The 21,667-nt window shown below is 50.5% G+C and overlaps 3 protein-coding genes and 1 long non-coding RNA gene across 8 annotated transcripts in view; 2 read left to right on the top strand and 2 right to left on the bottom strand.

The window, feature by feature from the left end:
- The window catches only part of ANKRD35 (ankyrin repeat domain 35), an 18,139-nt gene extending 13,207 nt beyond the window's left edge, over positions 1-4,932 (top strand). The window contains exons 11-15 of one of the 3 annotated variants that reach the window (XR_011259716.1): positions 1,443-1,532; positions 1,767-1,832; positions 2,616-2,713; positions 3,147-3,176; positions 3,263-4,932. Coding sequence is in view for 2 of the 3 variants with exons in the window: in XM_069602773.1 (XP_069458874.1) it covers positions 1,443-1,532; positions 1,767-1,832; positions 2,616-2,675 (216 nt within the window). In the remaining variant the exon portion in view is untranslated. Of the gene's footprint in view, positions 1-1,442; positions 1,533-1,766; positions 1,833-2,615 lie in introns of all 3 variants that reach the window. The other 2 variants (XM_069602773.1, XM_069602787.1) reach the window with 2 other exon arrangements.
- Positions 1-9,772, bottom strand: part of LOC138447270 (uncharacterized) — a 17,326-nt gene extending 7,554 nt beyond the window's left edge. Inside the window, exons 1-2 of the long non-coding RNA XR_011259760.1 lie at positions 9,526-9,772; positions 3,944-4,002 (exon numbers count right to left, since the gene is read on the bottom strand). This is a non-coding gene — a long non-coding RNA (uncharacterized lncRNA). The remainder of the gene's footprint in view (positions 1-3,943; positions 4,003-9,525) is intronic.
- Positions 8,909-19,179, top strand: PIAS3 (protein inhibitor of activated STAT 3). 3 transcript variants are annotated; one of them, XM_069602806.1, is made up of 14 exons: positions 8,909-9,127; positions 11,753-12,170; positions 12,330-12,414; positions 12,658-12,708; positions 12,950-13,040; positions 13,753-13,887; positions 14,093-14,198; positions 14,893-14,966; positions 15,101-15,261; positions 16,588-16,721; positions 16,802-16,970; positions 17,104-17,237; positions 17,434-17,471; positions 17,993-19,179. In XM_069602806.1, the coding sequence occupies exons 2-14, from the start codon at positions 11,756-11,758 to the stop codon at positions 18,257-18,259; spliced, it is 1,860 nt and encodes a 619-aa protein (XP_069458907.1). In that variant the 5' UTR covers positions 8,909-9,127; positions 11,753-11,755; the 3' UTR covers positions 18,260-19,179. The 3 variants fall into 3 exon arrangements, with proteins under 3 accessions (XP_069458907.1, XP_069458903.1, XP_069458910.1); XM_069602802.1 differs by lacking the exon at positions 8,909-9,127 and adding an exon at positions 9,700-9,841; XM_069602809.1 differs by lacking the exon at positions 8,909-9,127 and adding an exon at positions 9,740-9,841 and having other exon boundaries at positions 11,705-12,170.
- On the bottom strand, positions 16,397-21,667 carry NUDT17 (nudix hydrolase 17). The gene is made up of 8 exons (XM_069602875.1): positions 21,404-21,667; positions 21,054-21,240; positions 20,797-20,822; positions 20,555-20,647; positions 20,204-20,302; positions 19,959-20,095; positions 19,434-19,586; positions 16,397-16,957 (listed from the first exon to the last, which is right to left on the bottom strand). Exons 1-8 carry the CDS (start codon positions 21,593-21,595, stop codon positions 16,954-16,956), a joined length of 891 nt encoding a protein of 296 aa, XP_069458976.1. The 5' UTR covers positions 21,596-21,667; the 3' UTR covers positions 16,397-16,953.

The raw sequence follows: 21,667 nt of genomic DNA, 5'->3' as shown, positions 1-21,667 counted from the left end.
ATGGCAACCCACTCCAGTAGTCTTGCCTGGAGAATTCCACGGACAGAGGAGCCTGGCGAGCTCCAGTCCACGGGTCGCAGAGTCGGACATGACTGACGACTTGGCAGGCACGCACAACCTGAAACTATCTTTGGCCAATCAGATTAATAGCCCAAGCTGAACCAGTCAATTGCAAGGACCACACAATGTTCTCCTGGGTCTGAGGGGGTTTGGGGTTGAAGCTCACTTCAATCAGAGTAGGTTTTACAAAAGAGTTTCATTGGCAAAGAGGGTGCCATGCAGAGGAAAAAATTTGAAAACCATTGTGTTAGATACTCGAGTTTCCTAATGATTGCTCCAAAAGTGAATATGTCTATATATTTCTAAAAGACATGTTTTTATGAATTCTAAAAAAATCAATTTACAAATGAATTTAGTAATTCTGGAACTACTTGTGCAATGAGTGAGTTCAGACTTATTAAAATTTGTGTACATGATCAAATTTAGAAAGATTAAAAACTATAGGGAGTTACACTTGACAGAATATAATGTACATAAATGTAGAAGGAATGTTAGATAGAATAGGAATCAGTGTGGGGTGGGGCTAATTAAAGAAGGAATTTTATGTTGGTGTTGAAGATGATTACACAAATGAGCAAAAGAAAATAGTGTAGTGGGCTCTTAATTGAGATTGCCTTCATTTGAATTTCAATTTCAAAACTAACTGATTGAGGGGCTTCCCTGGCAGGCCAGTGGTTAAGAACTGGAGCTTCCACTGCAAGGGGCACAGGTTCAAACCCTAGTCTAGGAACTAGGATCCTGTATGCCATGAGCGGCCAAACAAACAAAAAACGTGAACTGATTGACCTCGGGTGAGTTATCTAAGCCTCAGTTTTCTCATATATAAAATGAAGATAATAGCAGTTGTTATGAAGATTACATTAAATAAGATATTACAAATAATTTTGGCAAATGGCTAATACCCAGTAAAAGTTAGCTACTCCTGCATTCCTGCCACCATTCCTATTACAGCTGGTTATCATTAACTGCATTTGTGTCTCAACCTCACGAACCACAAAAACTCATCTCCATTTCCTTCAGTGATCAGCAGCCAGAAGTCGGTCAGGATTCAGTAAGGAGCTAAGAGTGTGGACAATGAATTCAGAGAAATCTTGATTCAAAATAAAATCTTGATTTCATCACTTATCAGCTGTGTGATTTTGACAAATTACTTAACTCTGGCTCCTTATCTACAAAATGTGAATGATAATACTTCCCTCAGAGAAGTATTGTTTTTCTTAGAACAGATGAGTTGTTTTGAGGATTAAATGAGACAATGTGTGTAAAAGCACATGGCAGATATTAAATACCCAATAAATGGCAACTGACCTTGACTTTGAGTGGTCCTGGGGTGGGAAATGACTGGGGCCTCATTGATTCCCTTCATTTCCTTTTGGCCTCAGATCAAGGAATTGTTGAAGAAGCTGGAGCAGCTTTCGGAGGAGGTTCTAGCTGTTCGGGGAGATAATGCTCGCCTTGCTCTACAGCTGCAGGTATGTTTGGTCCTCGGGAGATGGGCACTGCTAGAGAGGAGCGTGCAGAGTGGCAGTGATGTATTTGTGGGAGAGATTCTGGGGATCCAGAGGCCTGGCCAGGCAGTGGTCTAGGCTGAGGCGCTCAGGGGCCAAGGGAGCCCACCTGCTGCAGCCGACCACTTCCCTTTGTTGTTCCTCATGCTTGGGGGAGGAGGGTGAGTCACATGACCTCGCACTGATGCTCACTCCTAGGATTCCCAGAAGAACCATGAAGAGATCATCTCTACCTATAGGAAGCATCTGCTGAATGCTGCTCAGGTGAGCCTGGGGGGAGGTAGAGGCAGAGAGCTAGCCAGGGGGCGTTGCATTTGCGCCTCTTCTCTTAACTGCAAAGACATCATCTCTCAGAAAGCTGGACTTTAAATGTTCCAGTATCAGGTTTCTGGACCTCATGAGGCAGATCAAGAGTATGAATGTGAAGGGAAGAGGTGTTTGCCCCTCCTTTCCAATTCCCTGAGTGAAAGGCTTTTTCCTGTCCCTATGCCCTTTCTTGGGGAGTTTCCCAGGTGGCGCTAGTGGTAAAGAACCTGCCTGCCAATGCAGGAGATGTAAGAGATGAGGGCTTGACCCCTGGGTTGGGAAGATCCCCTGGAGGAGGATATGGCAAGCCGCTCCAGTATTCTTTCCTGGAGAATCCCATGGACAGAGGAGCCTGGTGGGCTACAGTCCATGGGGTCACAAGAGTCAGATACGACTGAAGCAACTTGGTACACAGAACATGCCCTTTCAGTTTCCTCCCGAGCCAGCTTATCCCTCACCAAGGAAGAAGAGGTGGGTGGCTTGCTCCTTTATTAGGAACAATAATAACTACAAAGAATCGAACCCTTAGTTTTGTACCCGGTGCTTTGCTCCACCATATTCACAATTGTAACCCTCACAGCAGTCCTGAAAAGTCGATGTTATTATCTTCCTTGTAAAGATTAGGAAACAGCTATGGAGAAGTACTACTAAGTGAGGGTACATAGTAAGCTGCATTCTACTGCAGAAACTCTCCCTTTCATTTCTGTTCATCTCCTTTTGTTTCTTTCCTGCTACCTACAGGGCTACATGGAACAGGACGTGTATAATATCCTCCTGCGAATCCTCAGCATACAGGAGTGAAGCAACCCGTGCCCTAAAGAATATGGGATCTCTCTGTTGTGAGTTATGGGCTCAGGTTGATGAGGGAAGGAGCCTGGGAGAAAGGGGGCTTAAGGATAGGAATTGGAGTCTCCTTTTGCCCCAGGTGATAGCTGACACTGGGGAGATAGAGTGGGACATATCTTGTGGGGGCATAGACTGTTTGAGGTGAGGTCACTTGAGAAGACATGATATGGGGAATTGCTGGGTGGAGTCAGGAGTCAGCAAGCAGATAGACTGAAGGGGCCTAACTTACGGGGTAAGAGATGGGAAAGAGGAGTTGAGTGACTTTCCTAGGGTCTGGGGTGGAGAGAAGCCAGTGAAAGATGAGTGATGGTGGGCCAGCGACGCACAGTTGTTTCCTAGAGTGGCATTCTGCAGATTCCGGAATCTCCTTCCCTCCCCACCCTTATTCAAAGTGTAGTCATCCTCTCTCTTCCTCCTGACCCCCAGGCAGCTGGCTATCTTCTCCAGTCCGGATAGGTGAGGATCATTAGCCTCTTGGCATGGTGGGAGGAGACTGAAGGTATAGAAGTGTGTGCATTTCATCCTTGAATTTCCTCTTTCAGGGAACAGAGCATCCTGGTTGGCAGAGGCTCCATCAGGCTGTGGTGGGTGGTCGGTTGGCCACTGGGGGTGGTGTGGGTGGAGCTTCACCTGACATTATGGACCCCCAGATCTGAAAACCTGGACCCTGGAATGAGCATGGATGAGATCAGAGGAGGTGTGGGTGGAAGCCAGGTCTATGGAGAATAAAGCGGGAGGCAGGATGGTGTTGGGTGTCATTGTTCCTTCTAAAGGGGGCATGGGAAAGGAATCTTTTCATTCTTTTTTGATCACAAATGGCCCTGTAAATTAGCTGCTTTCAAACTTTGATTATGATCCAAAGTAAGAAATACATTTTACATCCTGTGTGTACATACCTGAAATAATATTTACCCTTATTATTTCTATTCTATTCTATATTCCATCAAAACATATTGGTTACATCCACTAATGAGTCAAGACCCAGTTTGAAAAACAGCATTCTCACAGTTGGAAAAACAGCCCTCTGTAAAAATGGATATCGACACTCCTTTCTCTAACATCTGTTTCTTACTGACTGAACAGCTCTAATCTTTCTCTCTACTTTGGGACTTCTCAGTTCACTATCTTTTTAAAGAAGAGATTGAGAGGCCTAGATTTACTTCAGTATGTACAGTCTAAAATATTCTATCATATGTTAAACTAGGTGTCTAGATTTGAGGTACCTGGTCTCATGAAGTCACTGTTCTTTGCCCGAGGTGCGGAGGGTTGAAAAGTCTGATTCCTGGAAAAGGGATAAAAGGATACTCAGCTTTGGCTTCTTCCCTCCAGTTCTGTCCTCAGACTGATACAAATGTATCTCTGGGTCACTTTCCCTGGGTCTCCGCCCCTTCCCACCCCTCCACCAGTCAGACTGCTAGGTGAGAAGGAGGCGGTCAGTTACTCAAATATCTGGAACTGCGGTTAGGTGGCCCCCACATTGATCCCTCCCAATTCCTTCTCTCAGCCCGCCCCCTGCTGGGTTACGCTGGGTCAGGCAGCAGCGGTTTGGCAGTAAAGAGACTGACTGGGTTGAGAGAAGGGTGGGGAGGGGCTGTCGTGGAAGACAAGGGGCCACGAAGGGGTGCAGAGCCTGTCTCCAGGGTTTGGCCAGGAAAAGGGCAGCTATGTAGATTAGGTCCTAGAGAAGATGAGGTCAGTTTCAGGGTTTACGCGGATGGGCACAGGACTGCTTTAAGCTTGGGAGAATGAAGAGAGGAGGAATTGATGGGAAAAAGAAGAGCATCAGAAGGTCAAAGTCATTTCTATTAAGGGGAACAGAACTTCTTTTCCTTCCTGCCCTTCCAGTTACCACAGAATATAAAAGGAATATTACATTCCTTATTGTATATGCAGTGTGGGGTGGGAAGGATGAAGAGACTGCTGAGAGAAAGGTCCAGAGACCGAGAGATCATTTTGCTAAGTTCAAGTCAGGAAACAGTTCTGGTAATGGAAGTCACGCCTTTGGGTTCCTCTGGGGTTCCTGGAAGCTGATCCCAGGATGGCTGAGCTGTGAGAATGATCAATGATGTTAAAACACAGAAGTAGAAACTTCTCCAGCCATGGGTCTTCCTAAGCAGTCTCCCTTTATACAACCCCATAAACTGTTACCCCAACAACTCAAGCCCTGAAATTTTCCTGGATTTCATAAATAAATCTTTCTTTCTCAAAGTAACCCTAGTCTTAATGTTCCCATCTTTCTTCCTGGACTGTCTCTTTAGTAGAACTTCAGTAGGGAATTAACTATTCCTGCTTCACTTCTCTCTCCTTCTCCAGATGGGGTGTACACATGAGAGGAGGTGAAGCTTGGTGAGCCCTGATGGAGTTTGAACCCCAGACCATGTTTTTTGAATGCCCTCGATCTGAAACTTGGTTCTGATGTGCAGTTCACCTCCTTTGTCTGGTCACATAACTCTATTACACTGATGTGAAGAGGGTCTACTAAGTGCCAGGCACTGGGGATAGAGAGAGCTTGCAGGCAAGATCAGACCCAGGAGCCCTGGTTCCTAGTTCTATGTTATCCTATAGGGATGCTAGAACTTAAAACGGCAATGAACTTTTTTTTCCTCCCCTTGTGAATTTGTTTTTCTTGAGATATAGGGGATGGGTTGGGGAATATCTCCATGAGTTATGCCCCATCAGGGAAATGTCCATTCTAATCTCCTTGGGATAGCTTTTGGAACATTTTCTTGGAGCTGCTGCTCTTGCTACTGTTACGGAGTCCAAGTTCACTCTCCCTCATGACAGGCCAAGGACTCTGAGACAAAATGTTGAGGCAAGGAATTTTATTTGGAAAGCTGGTTGATCCAGAAGATGGCAACATCTCAAAATAACATCATGTTCTGGGTCTGGATACCAGGTTCTTATGGATCAGAGATGGGGGGCGGTGGTAGGTGAGGAAACAAAGTAAAAAAAAGGCCATTAATCTTGCAAATATCTCCTAGAATGGCAAGCCTCAGGCAAGGGGATGTGTTAAATTTCTTTCTTCTTGCAATTCACAGGTGGACAGGGTTATGAACAGAGGCACTTTCCCTTAACAGTGAGGTAAGGGCAGAATTCTCTGAAGTAGGGCTTTATGTATGATTATAATAACAAAAACAATGGAAGGCAAGTGAAAGAAACAGTTCCAACATGGAGTCAGAACTGACTTCTCCCTGCAACACTACCAGCAACCTCTTCAAGTCCATTGCTGAGCAGCTCCTCCTTGGAAGAGCGTTTCCTCTTTTTCTTGGGGATTCAAATTAACTATTATAGGAGATCCCGCCTTTATTAAATTACTAGCAATCTGATTCTCCTTGCTCCGCTAGATCTAGCTCTTCTTTCACTGTTCTCTTTGAGCCTCTTGAGTTATATGTGCCTTGTGCTCATTTCTTGCTATGCCTGCCTCTCTTCTTTTTCTCTTTGAACTGTCACCCGTTCCCCTTGTTGGTTTGACATTTCACCTTTTCTGATACTGGCTACCCTTCTGCTGTTTCTACCCTTTATCTTGCATATTTCTCTTTTCTACATATTCTTTGTGCCTTTCTCTGGCCATTTTCTCTTTTTTCCCCATGCTTTGTGTGCCCCAGTGTCTCTTTGTTCTTTGTGGTTTTCAGTTTCAGCATTCATCTCTGTTCTCTTGGTTCTTCTCTCCTTTTGCCTTTCTATTCACTTTTGAGTATTTCTTGAGACTATGTCTTCCCCTCTTTGATTTCATGCAATTCTCTCTCCTTGCATATTTTTTTGTGCGTGTGTGTGTGCTCTTTTGTGTGTTTGTAAAGGCGCCTCCTAACCCCTTCCAGTAGGTACAGAGTGTCAGCTATCAAAATAAGCATTGCAGAGCTGTTCCTTATGCCAGGCCCCCCTGTGAGATGATCCCAAACCAACAGAAGATCCAAGGGTCTAGACTGGAGTTGGATAGAAGACTCAAGTCTCAGTGAGACAGAAGGCCAAAGACCCAGAAGGGGATTAAAAAACCTTATCTTGAAGACCTGTGACCCAAAAGATGGAAGTGCCCTAGCACACATAAAGACCCAGGACTCAAACCTATCTATATAAGACAGAAGGCCCAAGAGAGACAGATATTCAAGACTAAATTAGACGGGAAACTGGAGGTTCATGACAGAGATAACCAGGAAAGAAAGAAGCCCCAGGACCAAAGGAAATTCCAAGATGAGAATCTTAAACACCAGCTCTTTTCTATTGCTCTTTTCCCTACTCTTGGACATTTTCAGTTCTCCCTTCCTTCTTCTCATGTCTCCATTTATATCTACTTCTTTTGAGATGTCCTTTTTGATGTTGCTGTTACCTTTAAAAAAACCGTATCTTTAGATCAGTAAAAAAAAAAAATTACTAGCAATCAAGGTGAGGTTGCCTTTTTTCCTTTATATTTTTACAGCTTTATTGAGGTATAACTGACATACAAGAAGCTGCATGTAAAGTGTACAGTTTGATCAATTTTGACATATTTATATACCCATAAGGGGCTTCCCTGGTAGCTCAGCCACTAATGAATTCACCTGCAATGCTGGAGACCCCAATTTGATTCCTGGGTCAGGAGGATCCCCTGGAGAAGGGATAGGCTACCCACTCCAGTATTCTTGGGCTTCCCTGGTGGCTCAGACAGTAAAGAATCTACCTGCAATTCGGGAGACCTGGGTTTGATCCCTGGGTTGGGAAGATCCCCTGGAGGGCATGGCAACCCACTCCAGTATTCTTGCCTAGAGAAACCACATAGACAGAGGAGCCTGGTGGGCTATAGTCCATGGGGTCATAAAGAGTTGGACACAACTGAGCGACTAAGCACAGCACATACACCCATAACACCATCACACCAAGATGATGAACATACCCATCAAAGACTTTCAAAAAGACTTCCCCCATCTCTCTCTTTTTTAATCTTTCCTATTCTCCTTCCCCTGAAACCACTGAAAATTCTAGATGATATAAACTAGTCCATAGTAACTTTTGATTTGTTGCTGTTGTTCAGTTGCTCAGTCCTATCCAACTCTTTGCGACCCCATGGACTGCAGCAGGCCAGGTTTCCATGTCCTGCACCATCTCCTGGTGCTTGCTCAAACTCATGTCCATTGAGTCGGTGATGCCATCCAACCATCTCATCCCCTGTTGTCCTCTTCTCCTCCTTTGATATAGAGGACTTAACAAAAAAATGAGCTCAGAGCCTGATGAAGGCTGAAGTGTTAGAGGGAGCAGCTGGGATTTAGAACCAAATATTTGAGATTGAGGTTCCACTACTGCCAGCAGCAGAGCAGCAAGGAAAGAACCTGAATGTCTGGAGAGGGCAGACATCCTCCCTACGGACAAAACCCAAAGTAGTTGGGCATGGTCCAGTTCAGCAGGTACCTGGGGGTGTTGGTAGGCTGGCACCTTCAATCTTACAGTTTTGGGGTTTCATGGGAAGGGTTATATTGAAAGTAAGCAAAATAAGAGGATTATTCATATTATTTACTAAAGTACTCTTTCTGTATGCCAGTTATTGGTTTAACCATCTGGCTGCTGCTAGGCTGGAAGCTCCTGCAAGGATTTTATGTCCTCACCACCTAACAATCTTTGAACAGTAATCAAATATTTATTGAACAAATGACATTATCACTTAGGTCCCAACCAAGTGCAAAATGCTGTGTATTTTCCCAATACCTAGTTTGGGTAAACTGCTCTCAAGTTGGTATTTTCAAGGGAACTGGGTCTATGGCTTTGGAGGAAGGAGAGTAGGCAGTTCAGAGAGAGGCAGAAAAATTGCCCTTTCTCGGTGAGAAAACCTCCCCTCCATTCACCTTCAACTACATTAAAGCTCTTAAGTCTCTGGTGACAGTCTGTGTATTTGAGGTAGGGAGTAGGGGACCACAGGTGGAAGTAGGGTTTAGGTACACTTCGGATTTTAGCAGCTCATGTTTTCTTTCCCGTAGGGAGAGACTCACTGTAAGTAGCTACCTCTTTAAGCGATCGGATTTCTGGTCCACACCGTCTTATTTGCAGCTTACTTCCACTCAAAACACACAGAAGGGTTTGCTTGCAGGGAGTCACAACAGTAGTGAGAATGGTGAAATCAAAGAACGTCTCTCCCATCCACTCCCTAGAGGAGTTAATTTCTCCTCCGCTGGCTCAGAGTCCCGCCCTCTCCCGTCTCAGACTCCGCCCCTCCCCACTTCTCCGCTGTCCTGGCGGGCTCATCCAGGAGGGGGCGGCCCCAACCCTAGCGCTGGGCCGGGCCGAGCTCCCGCCCGGGCGGAGCTGCGGCTGCAACGTCCAGCTGCCGGACCGACCTCCAGCCGTGCAGACCTTGGGAGCAGCGCCGGGCCCCCTCCCCCCCATCTCCCCAGCCCACCCTCTGAGCGTCCCGAGTCCCCTCCCCGCTCCCTGCAACTGTGCTGGTAAGTCCCACTCTCCGCACGAAACTTTTTTGCTGGCGAATTTGAGCCCTGCCGCGGGACCATGAAATACAATGTAACCGGGGCGGGGGGAGGGGGTGAAGAATTGAGAATAGCCGTCTTGAAATAAACTATTTACGACTCCTTGGCGTCCCTAAAATGGATCAGGTCTCACCCATTTCCCGAGTTGGTGGAACTCTTGAATTTGGCTGGTTAAACTTGTAGATAGGGAAACGAGGGGGTTTGCTCCAACTTCGCTTCCCCCTCCCCCATTTCTCTGAGATTAAGCCCTTCTCGAGACTTTTCCCTCCATATCCCAAGTATCTTTGGCTTTCTCAAAGCTCATCCCTTCCCGACTCCGGCGTGGCAAGGCCCCCCTCCCCCATGTACTTCGGGTTCACCTCCTCTCCCATGCCACCGGGGACCCCGCGATCCTTCGGGCGGCACACTCCCTCCGGGTCTACGGGTCTGGCACCGCGGCCAAAGACGTGCAGCGGCTGGGTCCGGCTGTGGAGGGAGGGGCTGAGGCCGGGGTTCGTCCGAAACCCGGCGGGCGGGGCCGGGAAGGGGAGGTGTAGGGGGCCGGACGGGGCGGAGCAGGCGGCATTTGCGGCCGGCGCCGGGGTGGAGAGTTGTGCGCCGGTCCCTGGGCCTGAGCTCCGGCTCGGGCTCGGGCGCCTGCGATGTCTCAAGATGGCGGAGCTGGGCGAATTAAAGGTACCGGCCCCCTCCCCCATCCCCATCTGGACTGAGCCGGGCTGTACGCCGAGTCTGGGAAGCGACCGAGACTGGGTGCTGAGGGCTCGGGTGGGGGCCGGAGACGTGGTGGGGACTGGCTGCTGGGGATGGAGAGAAGTGGCTGTGGCGAGGAAGGGGCTGCGTGGGGCTCCGGGGGCGGGGCCGCGGGGCAGATGTAGGGGTGGGGCCGAGGGGAATTGCAGCTGTTGGGGGCCGAGGCTCAGGGGGCGGGGACGCGGGGTAGAAGTCGAATTTGGTAGTAGGGGCAGATGTAGGGGTAGGGCGGGGAGGAAAAGCTGCTGTGGAGGCACAGCGGGCGAGTCGATCGAGGCCTAGAGAGGTGACAGTAGGGGGCAGATGATGGGAATGGGGCTGGGGGGCCGATTACCGGGAGGCTCCTGGGGGAAAGGCGCTGAGAGGATAGTGACTTTGGGGCTGCTGTTGGGATCTGAGCCTTGGGAAGTACCAGTAGGTGGCTGAGATCTAGGGGGCGGGGCTGTACGGGGATGGATCGAAGGGGTGGGGCAGAAGCATCCTGGAGGCTGAGAGGAAGGTCCTGCCTTAGTGAGTCGGTATCTCTGGGCAGAGAGAGAGAAGTGTTAGACTATGGGATTGAAAAGAATTTCTTGACAAAGCTAATGGAGAAATAAAGACAGGACCGAGGAGATAAGGATGAGGGTAAAGGTAGAGGAGCAAGTTTTTAATTATATTCCTCAAAAGGGGCCCAAAGCCATAATGCCTCCATAAGAATTGCAGATGATTAGCAAGATTGGCCCGTGGCAGGGTCTCCTGGAGATTCACAGAAGTGAGTTCTTTAAGCGGAGAGCTTACCACTACCAGAATCTTGAGGATAAATAACCATCTTGCAGAACCTTTAAAAACCATGGGGTTCACCCCCTTGCTCCTGGCTTTATTCTGCCTTTTGAAATGGAACCAGAGTCATGGGAAGGCCTGAGGTCTAGTCACTGGTTCCAGTTTCCTAGGAGAGCGTGCAGTTCTGCAGTCTGGCTCAGGGGCTGATCACCTCCCTATTCTTCCAGGGGCTCTCTTTAGAGCTTTCCCCTCGTTTCTTCCACCCCTGTGGAGGAAGGGAAGAATCACTTACTTTCTCTGGGTAGGAGAGAAGCAGGTTATTAGTTCCTGGCAGATGGAGTAAACAGGTAAACAGGAAGGATACCTGGACTCCACAATTCACTGTTAACCCCTCACCCCAAGTTTTACTCCTGTTTCTCTCCCAGAAAAAATAGGACTGAGGGATGAGTAGTTATGTAAATAACACCAAGGAAAGGTTTGGGAAGTTATAAGCATTGAACCCTGACCTGGCCACAAAAACTTGGGGAAAATAGCTGAGGTAGATTGAGGTGTGGAAAGGAGTTGATTTTGAGGCACAGTCCTCCAGCCACCTGGCCCCTTTCTTCTCTGTGGGGCTGTCTGGCCTGAATCCTCTTCTCCCCTTCCTCCCCGTCTCCTGTCCCCTTCCCAGGAGGCTAGGATGGGTCTGAGAGTCTGCAAAAGAGCAGGAGAGGAGATAGGCAGCTTAAAGGAGAGTCCAGGCTCAAGGCAGGGTGGTGGGAGGAGGCTGTAGTGGACTCAGAGGTGTGCTGTAGGGTGGCAGGCACCCTGCGCCCACATGGTCAACTGATAAGATGGGGAGACAGGATTGTTCAAGCCTGGGGGGGTAGTGGAGAGGTGACCTGAGGGTTGCTAGGATGGGACCTAGATGTCCTTTTGGCTAGGTGGGCAGTTTGGCAGCAATCCACTGGCTGCAAAGCATCTTTCAGATCAGTGCTGGAGGGAAAGCACATTCCCCACCTAATAGCTCAGCCCCGGTGTCTTTGGCAGGACAGGCCTGTGCAAGGTAGGATCCTCAGGCTTCTCTGATCTCCACAGCACATGGTGATGAGTTTCCGGGTGTCTGAGCTCCAGGTGCTCCTCGGCTTTGCTGGCCGGAACAAGAGCGGACGGAAGCACGAGCTCCTGGCCAAGGCCCTACACCTCCTCAAGTCCAGCTGTGCCCCCAGCGTCCAGATGAAGATCAAAGAGCTTTACCGCCGACGCTTTCCCCGCAAGACCCTGGGGCCCTCTGATCTTTCTCTGCTCTCCTTGCCCCCTGGAACCCCTCCTGTAGGCTCTCCTGGTCCTCTGGCTCCCATTCCCCCGGCCCTCTTGGCCCCTGGCACCCTGCTGGGCCCCAAGCGTGAAGTGGACATGCACCCTCCTCTGCCCCAGCCTGTGCACCCTGACGTTACCATGAAACCATTGCCCTTCTATGAAATCTACGGGGAGCTCATCCGGCCCACCACCCTAGGTATGGCTCTTTGTGGTCCCTGGGTCTTCCTGGCCTCCCTGCTTCTTCCTCAAGCCTTTCTTAGGCTTTCGTCCTGTGGGCTCAGCATACTGGAATAGGGGCCACTTCTGTGGCCCCCTGGGCATGGGCTTGGGAATAACTGCCCCTTTGTGTCCTCAGCATCCACTTCTAGCCAGCGGTTCGAGGAAGCGCACTTCACCTTTGCCCTCACCCCCCAGCAAGTGCAGCAGATTCTTACTTCCAGGTTTGTCTCTTTGAGTCCTCCTGCCTCATCCTTGGGTGGTTACCCTGAGACTCCGCTCTCTGACTTTCTTCTTTTCTTTTTTGCCCCCCTTCTCACCATCCTCCTGCACCTGCTCTGTCCCTCATTCTCTTGTGTGTCTCGTCTCTATCCCCTGGACATCTAACTCTCTGTTTCTCTGTTCACCCCTGCGCTACCCGCCAGGGGCCACACACTGACATGTCTCTTTCTCCCTCCCTGTTTCAGAGAGGTTCTGCCAGGAGCCAAATGCGATTATACCATACAGGTGCAGTTAAGGTGAGTTGATGCTGTCTCCCAGCAGGACTCCCACTGAGGGTGGGAACGAAGTGAGGGTGTGAGCGCTCCTATTAGGAGATACCCCTGCTCCGTGACACCCGCCCTAGCCCTGGAATTCTTGTTTGGAAGCTAAAGGCTACAGATACCCTTGACTGATTTTCTGAGATTGCCTACCTCTCTTTGTCAGATTTTGTTCCAGAAACTGCCTCCCACACTTTCATCTTCTCTTATCTGTTACCAGGTTCTGTCTCTGTGAGACCAGCTGCCCCCAGGAAGATTACTTCCCCCCCAACCTCTTTGTCAAGGTCAATGGGAAACTATGCCCCCTGCCGGTAAATGCTCTTCTTCTGACAGTCACCCTGTCTTTGTTTCAGTTCTTCAATGTTAGCTACACATCTGTTATGAAAGAGACGTGCCTAGCACAGTGCCTGACACATAGTAGGTGCTCAGTTTACTGCCTGAATCGATATAGTCTAGCGAGAACTAGGATAGGGCTGAACGAAAGTTCTCTTAGAACCCAGAGGAGGGACATTGTTGTTGTTCAGTCGCTAAGTTGTGTCCAACTCTTCGCGACCCCAGGGACTGCAACATGGAAGCCCTTAGTGTCCTTCACCATCTCCCGGAGTTCACCCAGGTTCATGTCCATTGAGTCATTGTTGCCATCCAACCGTCTCATCCTCTGCTGCCCTTTTCTCCTTTTGCCTTCAGTCTTTCCCAGCATCAGGAGGAATATTAGTTCAACCCAAAGACTCAGAGAAGATTCTCAGAAGTGATGATCCTAGAGTTGAGGGTTAGAAGAAATCGGGTATCCCTACTCTTCCTTTTTAAGAAGGCAGTGAGCAGGTTCCTTTATCTTTGGTCAGTGAATAAGCTCTCCTTTTCCCCCAGGAATGAACCTCACTCCCAACCCTAGATAGTGCTCCAGTTTTTTGAATCACTGAATGGGCCCCCATCTCCTTGGTCAGAGAGTGAGCTGACCTTTTCTCCATAAAGTGAGTAACCTAAGACAAGATGTGTTGACCAGTCTGCCCCTCCGTCCTCCAGGGTTACCTTCCCCCTACCAAGAATGGGGCTGAGCCCAAGAGACCCAGCCGCCCCATCAACATCACACCCCTGGCTCGTCTCTCGGCCACTGTTCCCAACACCATCGTGGTCAACTGGTCGTCTGAGTTTGGACGGGTGAGCATGGTTGAGGCAGGGAACCTGGAGAAGCCTGCAGGGAATGAGAGGGGACCACCAAGTGTCTTGGGCTGGGGAAACATATATCTCTTTGTGGGTCTCTCTCCCTCAACTTGCTGCCTCTGGCCCTTGTGTGACAAAGTGGAGACAGCGGTAGTGGTGGTGTACAGTGCAGAGGCTAATTGTTTCCCCTACCTCCAAGTAGAATTACTCCTTGTCCGTGTACCTGGTGAGGCAGCTGACGGCAGGGACCCTGCTACAAAAACTCAGAGCAAAGGGCATCCGGAACCCAGACCACTCCCGGGCACTGAGTGAGTAACATCCTGCCCCTCTTCCCTCGACCCAGATGCAGTTTTTCCTGGCCCTCTGGCCTTTATAGTTAAACTTATACCCTTCTTGTGACAACTTACCTTGTTACCTTTTACATGAACCCTAAAACCCTTGCGGTACCCCTCTTACCAGTCTTTGTGGTTGAAAAGTGGGGCCACTCCAGGCATTGAGTGACACTCTTGCATTCCCAGTTATACATCTGCTTTGTACCTCACAGACCCTAACTGTTGGAATATCGGTTCTCCAGACCAGAAAGTCTTTTTTAAACTTAAAATTTTAATTTATTTATGGCATGCAGGTTTGGTTCCCTGACCAGGGATTGAACCTGTGCCCCTTGCAATGGAAAAATGAAGTATTAACCACTGACCATCAGGGAAGTCCCTAGAAAGAGTCTTAAGTATTGTCTACTCCAGCTGTCTTGGCGATGCTTCAATTCCCTCTAGGTCGTCTCTGCCAAAGATGCTGAAGATTAAGCATCTTTAGGGACTGGCAGATCCCCTTCCCCCACCTTCATAATGCAGGTCCCAAGCCACCCCCATATGCTATCCCATAGGCTCCCAAAGCCTCTCTCCCCAGCTGCCTCTCAGCCAGGGTCATCTGCTTCTGGCTTCAGCATCTCCTGGGCCTCTCTCCAGCCTTGCTGACCCCGTGGCTTTGGCCCCACTCTTGTTTCAGTCAAGGAGAAGTTGACTGCTGACCCGGACAGTGAGGTGGCTACTACGAGTCTCCGGGTGTCACTCATGTGCCCGGTGGGTACCAGGGAGAGGAGAAGGGGGAGGAGGGGTGGGATGAACTTCTGGACGCAGATGAGGGTTCTTAGGGAGGTTGGCATAAAGCTTTCTGGGATATGGGGACTCTGACCAGAGAACTTGTCTCTCCTTAGCTGGGGAAGATGCGCTTGACTGTCCCTTGCCGTGCCCTCACCTGCGCCCACCTGCAGAGCTTCGATGCTGCCCTTTATCTACAGATGAATGAGAAGAAGCCAACGTGGACATGTCCTGTGTGTGACAAGAAAGCTCCCTATGAATCTCTTATCATTGATGGGTAGGACCATTCTGCATTCCGCTTCCTTTTACTGAGGATATCTGCTAGGACTGCCCCTCTCCTATATATAAATCCATATCTATAACTTACTTCCCCTCCCTTGAACCCGCTTACCTGTCTATTTTATATAAATATTATCTATCTTCCCACATTGAGGACTCACTACACATTGTGCTGAGAACTTTGCATGCCTTATCTCATTGAAACCTGTGAGATGCCAATAACCCTGTGAGATGGGTACTGTCGTCATAGGTGAGGGAAGCTGAAGCCTAGAAAGATGCAGTATCTTGCTCAAAAGTTATACTGTAAATAAGTGGCAGAGCCAAGTATACGAACTGTTACATAGAACAATTACCTGACCTCTTACTGTACATAGCAGTCAGGTTCTTTTGAGGGCCTGGATGTGCTGATCTAGCGAGTCTTAACTCTCTTCCAGATACTCTGTTTTGGTTCTTGTTCCCAGTGCCTTTTTTGACGTGGTTTATAGCAGCAGCAGCATAGAGTTCTGTATAGCAGGCTTTCCTGGTGGCTCAGTGGTAAAGAATCTGCCTGCAATGCAGGACACCCGGGTTCAATCCCTGGTCGAGGAGATCCCCTGTAGAAGGGAATGGCTATCCACCCCAGTATTCTTGCCTGGGAAATCCCATGGACAGAGGAGCCTGGCGGGCTACAGTCCACGGGGTCACAGAGAGTGGGACACGACTGAGCGACTGACGCTTTCATAGTGTTCTGTACCTCTGCTTGTTCTGTCTTGTCCCTAGTACCACACGAAACAGATTTTTTAGCAGGTATTTATTTTAAAACTTAGCATTTAAAGTTTTCGCAGCTCTTTTATATACCTTGCGCTTCCCTCATAGCTCAGTTGGTAAAGAATCTGCCTGCAATGCAGGAGACCCCGGTTCGATTCCTGGGTTGGGAAGATCCCCTGGAGAAGGGATAGGCTACCCACTCCACTATTCTTGGGCTTCCCTTGTGGCTCAGCTGGTAAAGAATCTGCCTGCAATGTGGAAGACCTGGGTTTAATCCCTGGGTTTGGAAGATTCCCTGGAGAAAGGAAAGGTTACCCAATCCAGTACTCTGCCCTGGAGAATTCCATGGACTCTAGTCCATGGGGTCGCAAAGAGTCAGACATGACTGAGCAACTTCACTTTCACTTTCTTTGTACACATTACTTTGATTCCAACAACCCAGAGAGGTCAGGAAGGTGGATAACAGCCCTAATTTACAGATGAGGAAACAGGTTCAGGAAGGTGAGTTCCAGAACTCTGTGGCCACTGTTCCAGCCACCTCCCAGTCACGTGAATTCCCATCTTTCCTCTCCCCCAGTTTATTCATGGAGATTCTTAATTCCTGCTCGGATTGTGATGAGATCCAGTTCATGGAAGATGGATCCTGGTGCCCAATGAAACCCAAGAAGGAGGCATCTGAGGTTTGCCCCCCGCCAGGGTATGGGCTGGATGGTGAGTGACCCCTTGTCCCCCAGTTGAGCTAAATCTTGTGTGGCTTCTTCTCTGAGACACAGCCTTCTTACCGCCCACAGGCCTCCAGTATAGCCCAGTCCAAGAGGGCAATCCATCGGAGAGTAAGAAGAAGGTTGAAGTTATTGACTTGACAGTAGAAAGCTCATCAGATGAGGAGGACCTGCCCCCGACGAAGAAGCACTGTCCTGTCACCTCAGCTGCCATCCTGGCTCTACCTGGAAGCAAAGGGTATGAAGAAACAGGCTGAATCTACAGCACAGGGCACAGAGGGAAAAATCAGGAATGGGCAAAGCCTGGGCAGAGAGGGGACTTGGGATGCTGAACTGGGTGAGGGCACCTGATTCCATCTCTTTTCCCACAGAGTCCTGACATCTGGTCACCAGCCATCTTCGGTGCTGCGGAGCCCTGCTATGGGCACGCTGGGCGGGGATTTCCTGTCCAGTCTCCCACTACACGAGTACCCACCCGCCTTCCCCCTCGGGGCTGATATCCAAGGTATGACATGGATCACAACATGGGGCCCTGGCCTGCCACGTCCACTCCCAAACCAGTTCAGAACCCTTGCTCCTCTTCAAAGCGTTTTGGCTGTTTTGCAAAGGGCTACAATCTAGGGAACTTCTTTGAGTTTGTGTGTTGTGTGTGATGAAGTGTTCAGATACGAGGTTGATTTTAATTTTTCTTTTCCTACCAGGTTTAGATTTATTTTCTTTCCTTCAGACTGAGAGTCAGGTAAGTGGTCCCTTCTCCACCTCAGATCTCTGAAGCTTCCTCTCTAGGAACTGACGGGGCCCCTCAATTTTCCCGAGAGACCTAAATCAGCTTCTTCATGAAGGGCGGGGCAGTACGGGCAGTTTATTTCCCTCTGAGGTCCCGCCTGGGACTTCCTCAGATTCTCACCTGAGTTTTCCTCTGTCCCATTACTGTTTGTCTCTAGTTTTTAGTGTAGTTCTGCTCTTGTCTGCTCACCCCCCACCCTGCCCCCAACCCACGTGCACTTGAGTGCCGTGGCTGCCCTAGCCGGACATTCCACACATTTCAGACGCCCACAGGGCCAAGCTGGTGGGGCTGTCTCAGGGCAGGGAAGAGGGCTGGGGTGTAGGGGAAGGAATCAGAGGAGAGTTCTCCTGCTTCTTAGAGAACTCTCTGGGATTCTGACGGGTTGATTTATCCCATATGGTATTTGTGAGATGAGGGAGGCGGGTGAGGAAGGTCCGGATAAAATCTTAAACCGCACTCTTGCTTCCTCCTAGCACTATGGTCCCTCCGTCATCACCTCACTAGATGAACAGGATGCCCTGGGCCACTTCTTCCAGTACCGAGGGACCCCTTCCCACTTCCTGGGCCCGCTCACCCCCACGTTGGGGAGCTCTCACCGCAGCGCCACGCCGGCACCCCCTCCTGGCCGTGTTAGTAGCATTGTGGCCCCTGGGGGAACCTTAAGGGAAGGGCATGGAGGACCCCTGCCCTCAGGTCCCTCTTTGACTGGCTGTCGGTCAGACATCATTTCCCTGGACTGAGTCTCCCAACACTGAACAAGTATGCTGTGGAGTCTAGACTCCTGGTCGCTCTGACCCCTTGGGGCGGGGGCAGGGGAGCTTTGGTCAAAGGCCAGAAATACCTTCATGGACACCGGTTTTTTGGCCTCATCTCTGCCTGACGAGGCTAGCACCCAAAGGGTTAATATTTAACCTCTTTTTAAGGACATTTGGGGTCTGTTTTTGGAAACGTTCTTTGACATCCAGCACATTCCTTTGGGTCTGTTAACCTAGGCAGTGGGAGGCAGATGGGATGGGATGCGAGTTGGGGAAAGGGCTGAGTAGTCCTCAGCCTTGACTGTCTAGGGCCTCGTGGGGAGGGGGCTTTTCTTGTGTCCCCCAGATGCCCTCTCTTCCCAGCCCCCACAGCCGGCTCTGCTCCTTCCCCGCATCCATCATCTCTTCGTGTCCATTCCGTGTCCATTCCATTTTCTTTGGCCAAACAGACAGGTGGAGTGACTGAGATAGGCAGACACATGGACGGAGAATTCTATTTTGGGTTGCAGATTTTTTGTGCATAAACAAGAAAAACCAAAATATTCCAAAGATGACCTTCCTTGCCTCCTACTGCCCAGTATGACTGAGGAGGAGATAAGGCCTTAGCCCGGATCCCCAGGCGTTTGGGAGAAGGGCCTGGCTGACTGCCTGGGTCTCTATTTATATATTTAAGTTCACAGCGTTGCTTACGCTGACCAGCCTGGGGCCTGAGCTTCCACAGGCTGGTGGCCCTGGGGTTAGGTCTGGTTCATTCTGCACCTTTCCTGGGAGGTGGGAGCATCCTTGTGCTCTCTCCTGTCTCCCTTTTCAGGCTCCTCTGGGGCCCAGGATCTATGTTGTAATTTTACTTTTTATTTTCACAGTTGTAGCAAAGTTCTTACCCATAATAAAGGTTGTGAATGTTCTGTGCGTGTCACGGAGGTGGGCTGGGGAGGTGATTAAGCACTCGGCTTTCTAGATCCCTAGTGTGGGGAGGTGGGGAGGGAGGTCCACACTCTGTTCTTCCCTTGCTGGCCCTGGGTCCAAGTGAGCTCTGGGTGTTAACACTGAGGACTTGCCAGGGCAGTTGTTCTTTTTTCCTTTCTTTGCCCCAAGCCCATAAGCCACTGGCCGCTTCACCCCAACACCGTGGAGCCCTTATGTCCTTCCTCATCCTTACCTGCCCAGATGTTGCAGCCAGAGCGTGAGGGCGAACTTGGTGCCAGTGCTGACCCTCTCTCTGCTGTCTGCCGTGGCTGGGGTTGTCCGCAGCAGGGTGGATGTGGGCAAGGCCAGAGGCTGGACTCCTCCATTCTCTTTTAGTTCCACTGCACTGCAGAATGACAGCTCCTGTCTGGGCTGTGCCTTGTGGCTTAGCCCCACTTCCATATCCATTAGGTCATATGATCCTCCCAACAACCACAGGAGAGGGGTGGGTGGGGGGATTAACCTCATTTTACAGAAAGGAGGGTAAAATGACTTGCCCCAGTGAGAGTGTGGGGCTGAAACCCAGGCAGCCTGTTAGACAGGAACCCTTAGGAGTATCATAGGCAGTGTCTTTAAGCTATGTGCTCTCTTCATTATCAGTTGACCAATTCCCTCCCTAAATCTCCCCCACAACACATATCTTCCCCTGAGGAGGAAGGCAGAAGGTGAACTTCTCAATGTCTATGTGTTGGAGGGACAGGGAGAAGTTCCTACTTACGGGACAGAAGATGGTAGGTCCTGGGGAAGATGTTTGGGGGTCTCTGTCCCATCCTCTGTGGCAGCCACTGCAGCTGCTATGTCTGGTCCCAGCCACATGAAGGCACTCACCTCTCCTGCATTTGGTTGAATCCGGGCCTGGGGCCAGACATGTTGATCCTTTAGTTCCCCCCACCTAAATCATCGTTAGAACCAGTCTGTCTGGGCCTCCTCAGCCCCATTTCCTTCCTTTACTGCCAGCCCTACCTGGAGCTGCTGCTGTGACTCCTGGGAGATGACAAGTATGTAGAGAACGATGTGATGGTATTTGGGGAGACCCCAGCTCAGCTTAGGGGGGTAGGCAGACTAAGAAGAAAAAAAGAGAACTTCCTGTCCCTTTTTGAGACTTTGAAAATGCAGCTGAGGAAGGGGAGAGTATAAATGGTGTAGGAGGGACGTGGGTAACAGTCATGGGAGTGGGGACTCCAAACCACCCACACCCCATCAGTTCCCCAGTGGTCAAGGCAAGTAAGGCTGTTCTGTGGGCTTTGGTGGGTTAGTAGTTATTAAGTGCTCTTGGTTAGGTAAGAAGGAACCTCTCCCAGGCCCCTGTCTCACCTCCCATAACCCCAGAGGGACCCAGGAGAACTGGCCCTGGGGCAGCTGGAGTCCACTCTCCTCCCAAAGCTCTCGAAGCCCCCCATCCAGCAGCTGGGGATGAGAGGACAGGAGGTCAGAGAGGCCAATGCCTGGCTCCTACAAGTCCTGTGTTTGGCCTTCCCCCAGCCCACACCCCACGTGGTCACAGACAGGGTCTCTCCTTTGGCAGAGGGTGCAGTTTGGCTCAGTTGATTGGTTACCTCTTCATCAGGTTCCACATGCCCACCTGCAACAACAGTGGGACCAGTCGGTGAAAGGTAATGTTCCTGTCCAGGGACCCCCACTCACTATGCTTGCCCCCTCCTCCAGTGGACACAGGTGCAGTTGTAGCCCCTTGTGATTCTGGGACCTACCATACGTCTGGGCCTACTTCTGTCATTCTGAGACTGGGAAAAGCGCTGTAGGGTAGAGGCAGATTTCTTTCCTGGACATTGGGCCTTGTCCTCAGTTCACTCACCTGGGGGTACCCAGAGGTTGGGCGAAACGTTGAGGGTGCTTGTCCTTCGCGTCAACAAGACAGTCTGATCGCTGGACTGCAGAATGACCGCCACACCCAGATCCACACCTCGACCATTCGGGGGCAGCTCGACCCCCGGAGCCCTGGGCTGTTGGTCCAGGGCCGCAAAAGGGCAGAAAGGGGGTCGCTGGCGGGAGGGAGCCACTGGGGTTAACATCGCATAAGAGACAAGGAACTGGAGGAGCCCGAGGCAGGTGACCAGCCCAGGCCTCTCGCTTCCAGCTCCCACCCTCTCCCGGTTCCTTCCTTCGGTCTTTCAGCCGCCCTATCGCGTCCCCTCCTCTCCCCACCTGGAGCGGAAGCCTGGCCGACGCGCCTGGGAAAGGCTTGTCCGAGAGGACCAGTTGTCCCCGCTTCAGGCCGCAGTGCGTGGGCCATGGCCCGAGCCCCGACCCGGCGCCCAGGAGGCCGCACACACTCTGCGCGAAGCTCACCGACTCCGGGCGCCCGGAGAGGAGTAGCAGCACCCGTGCCGCCGCCATCACGGGCTCCGGCGCACTTGGCGCCCTCTGGTGGCCCAGCAGCGCTTCCCTTCCGAGCCTTCCGCTGCCTCG

Source organism: Ovis canadensis, chromosome 1 (assembly GCF_042477335.2).
Source record: "Ovis canadensis isolate MfBH-ARS-UI-01 breed Bighorn chromosome 1, ARS-UI_OviCan_v2, whole genome shotgun sequence".
NCBI classification, from domain to species: domain Eukaryota; kingdom Metazoa; phylum Chordata; class Mammalia; order Artiodactyla; family Bovidae; genus Ovis; species Ovis canadensis.
This window is presented reverse-complemented; position numbering and strand designations above follow the sequence as displayed.

Coding starts and splice junctions, on each gene's coding strand:
- PIAS3 (XM_069602802.1), top strand. CDS start 9,818: ATGGCGGAGCTGGGCGAATTAAAG. Junction 12,415..12,657: donor CAGCAGATTCTTACTTCCAG/GTTTGTCTCTTT, acceptor TCCCTGTTTCAG/AGAGGTTCTGCCAGGAGCCA. Junction 14,199..14,892: donor AGACCACTCCCGGGCACTGA/GTGAGTAACATC, acceptor CTCTTGTTTCAG/TCAAGGAGAAGTTGACTGCT.
- NUDT17 (XM_069602875.1), bottom strand. CDS start 21,595: ATGGCGGCGGCACGGGTGCTGCTACTCCTCTCCGGGCGCCCGGAGTCG. Junction 20,303..20,554: donor TCCCTCTGGGGTTATGGGAG/GTGAGACAGGGG, acceptor TTTTCTTCTTAG/TCTGCCTACCCCCCTAAGCT. Junction 20,096..20,203: donor AGTCACAGCAGCAGCTCCAG/GTAGGGCTGGCA, acceptor GTCTGGCCCCAG/GCCCGGATTCAACCAAATGC.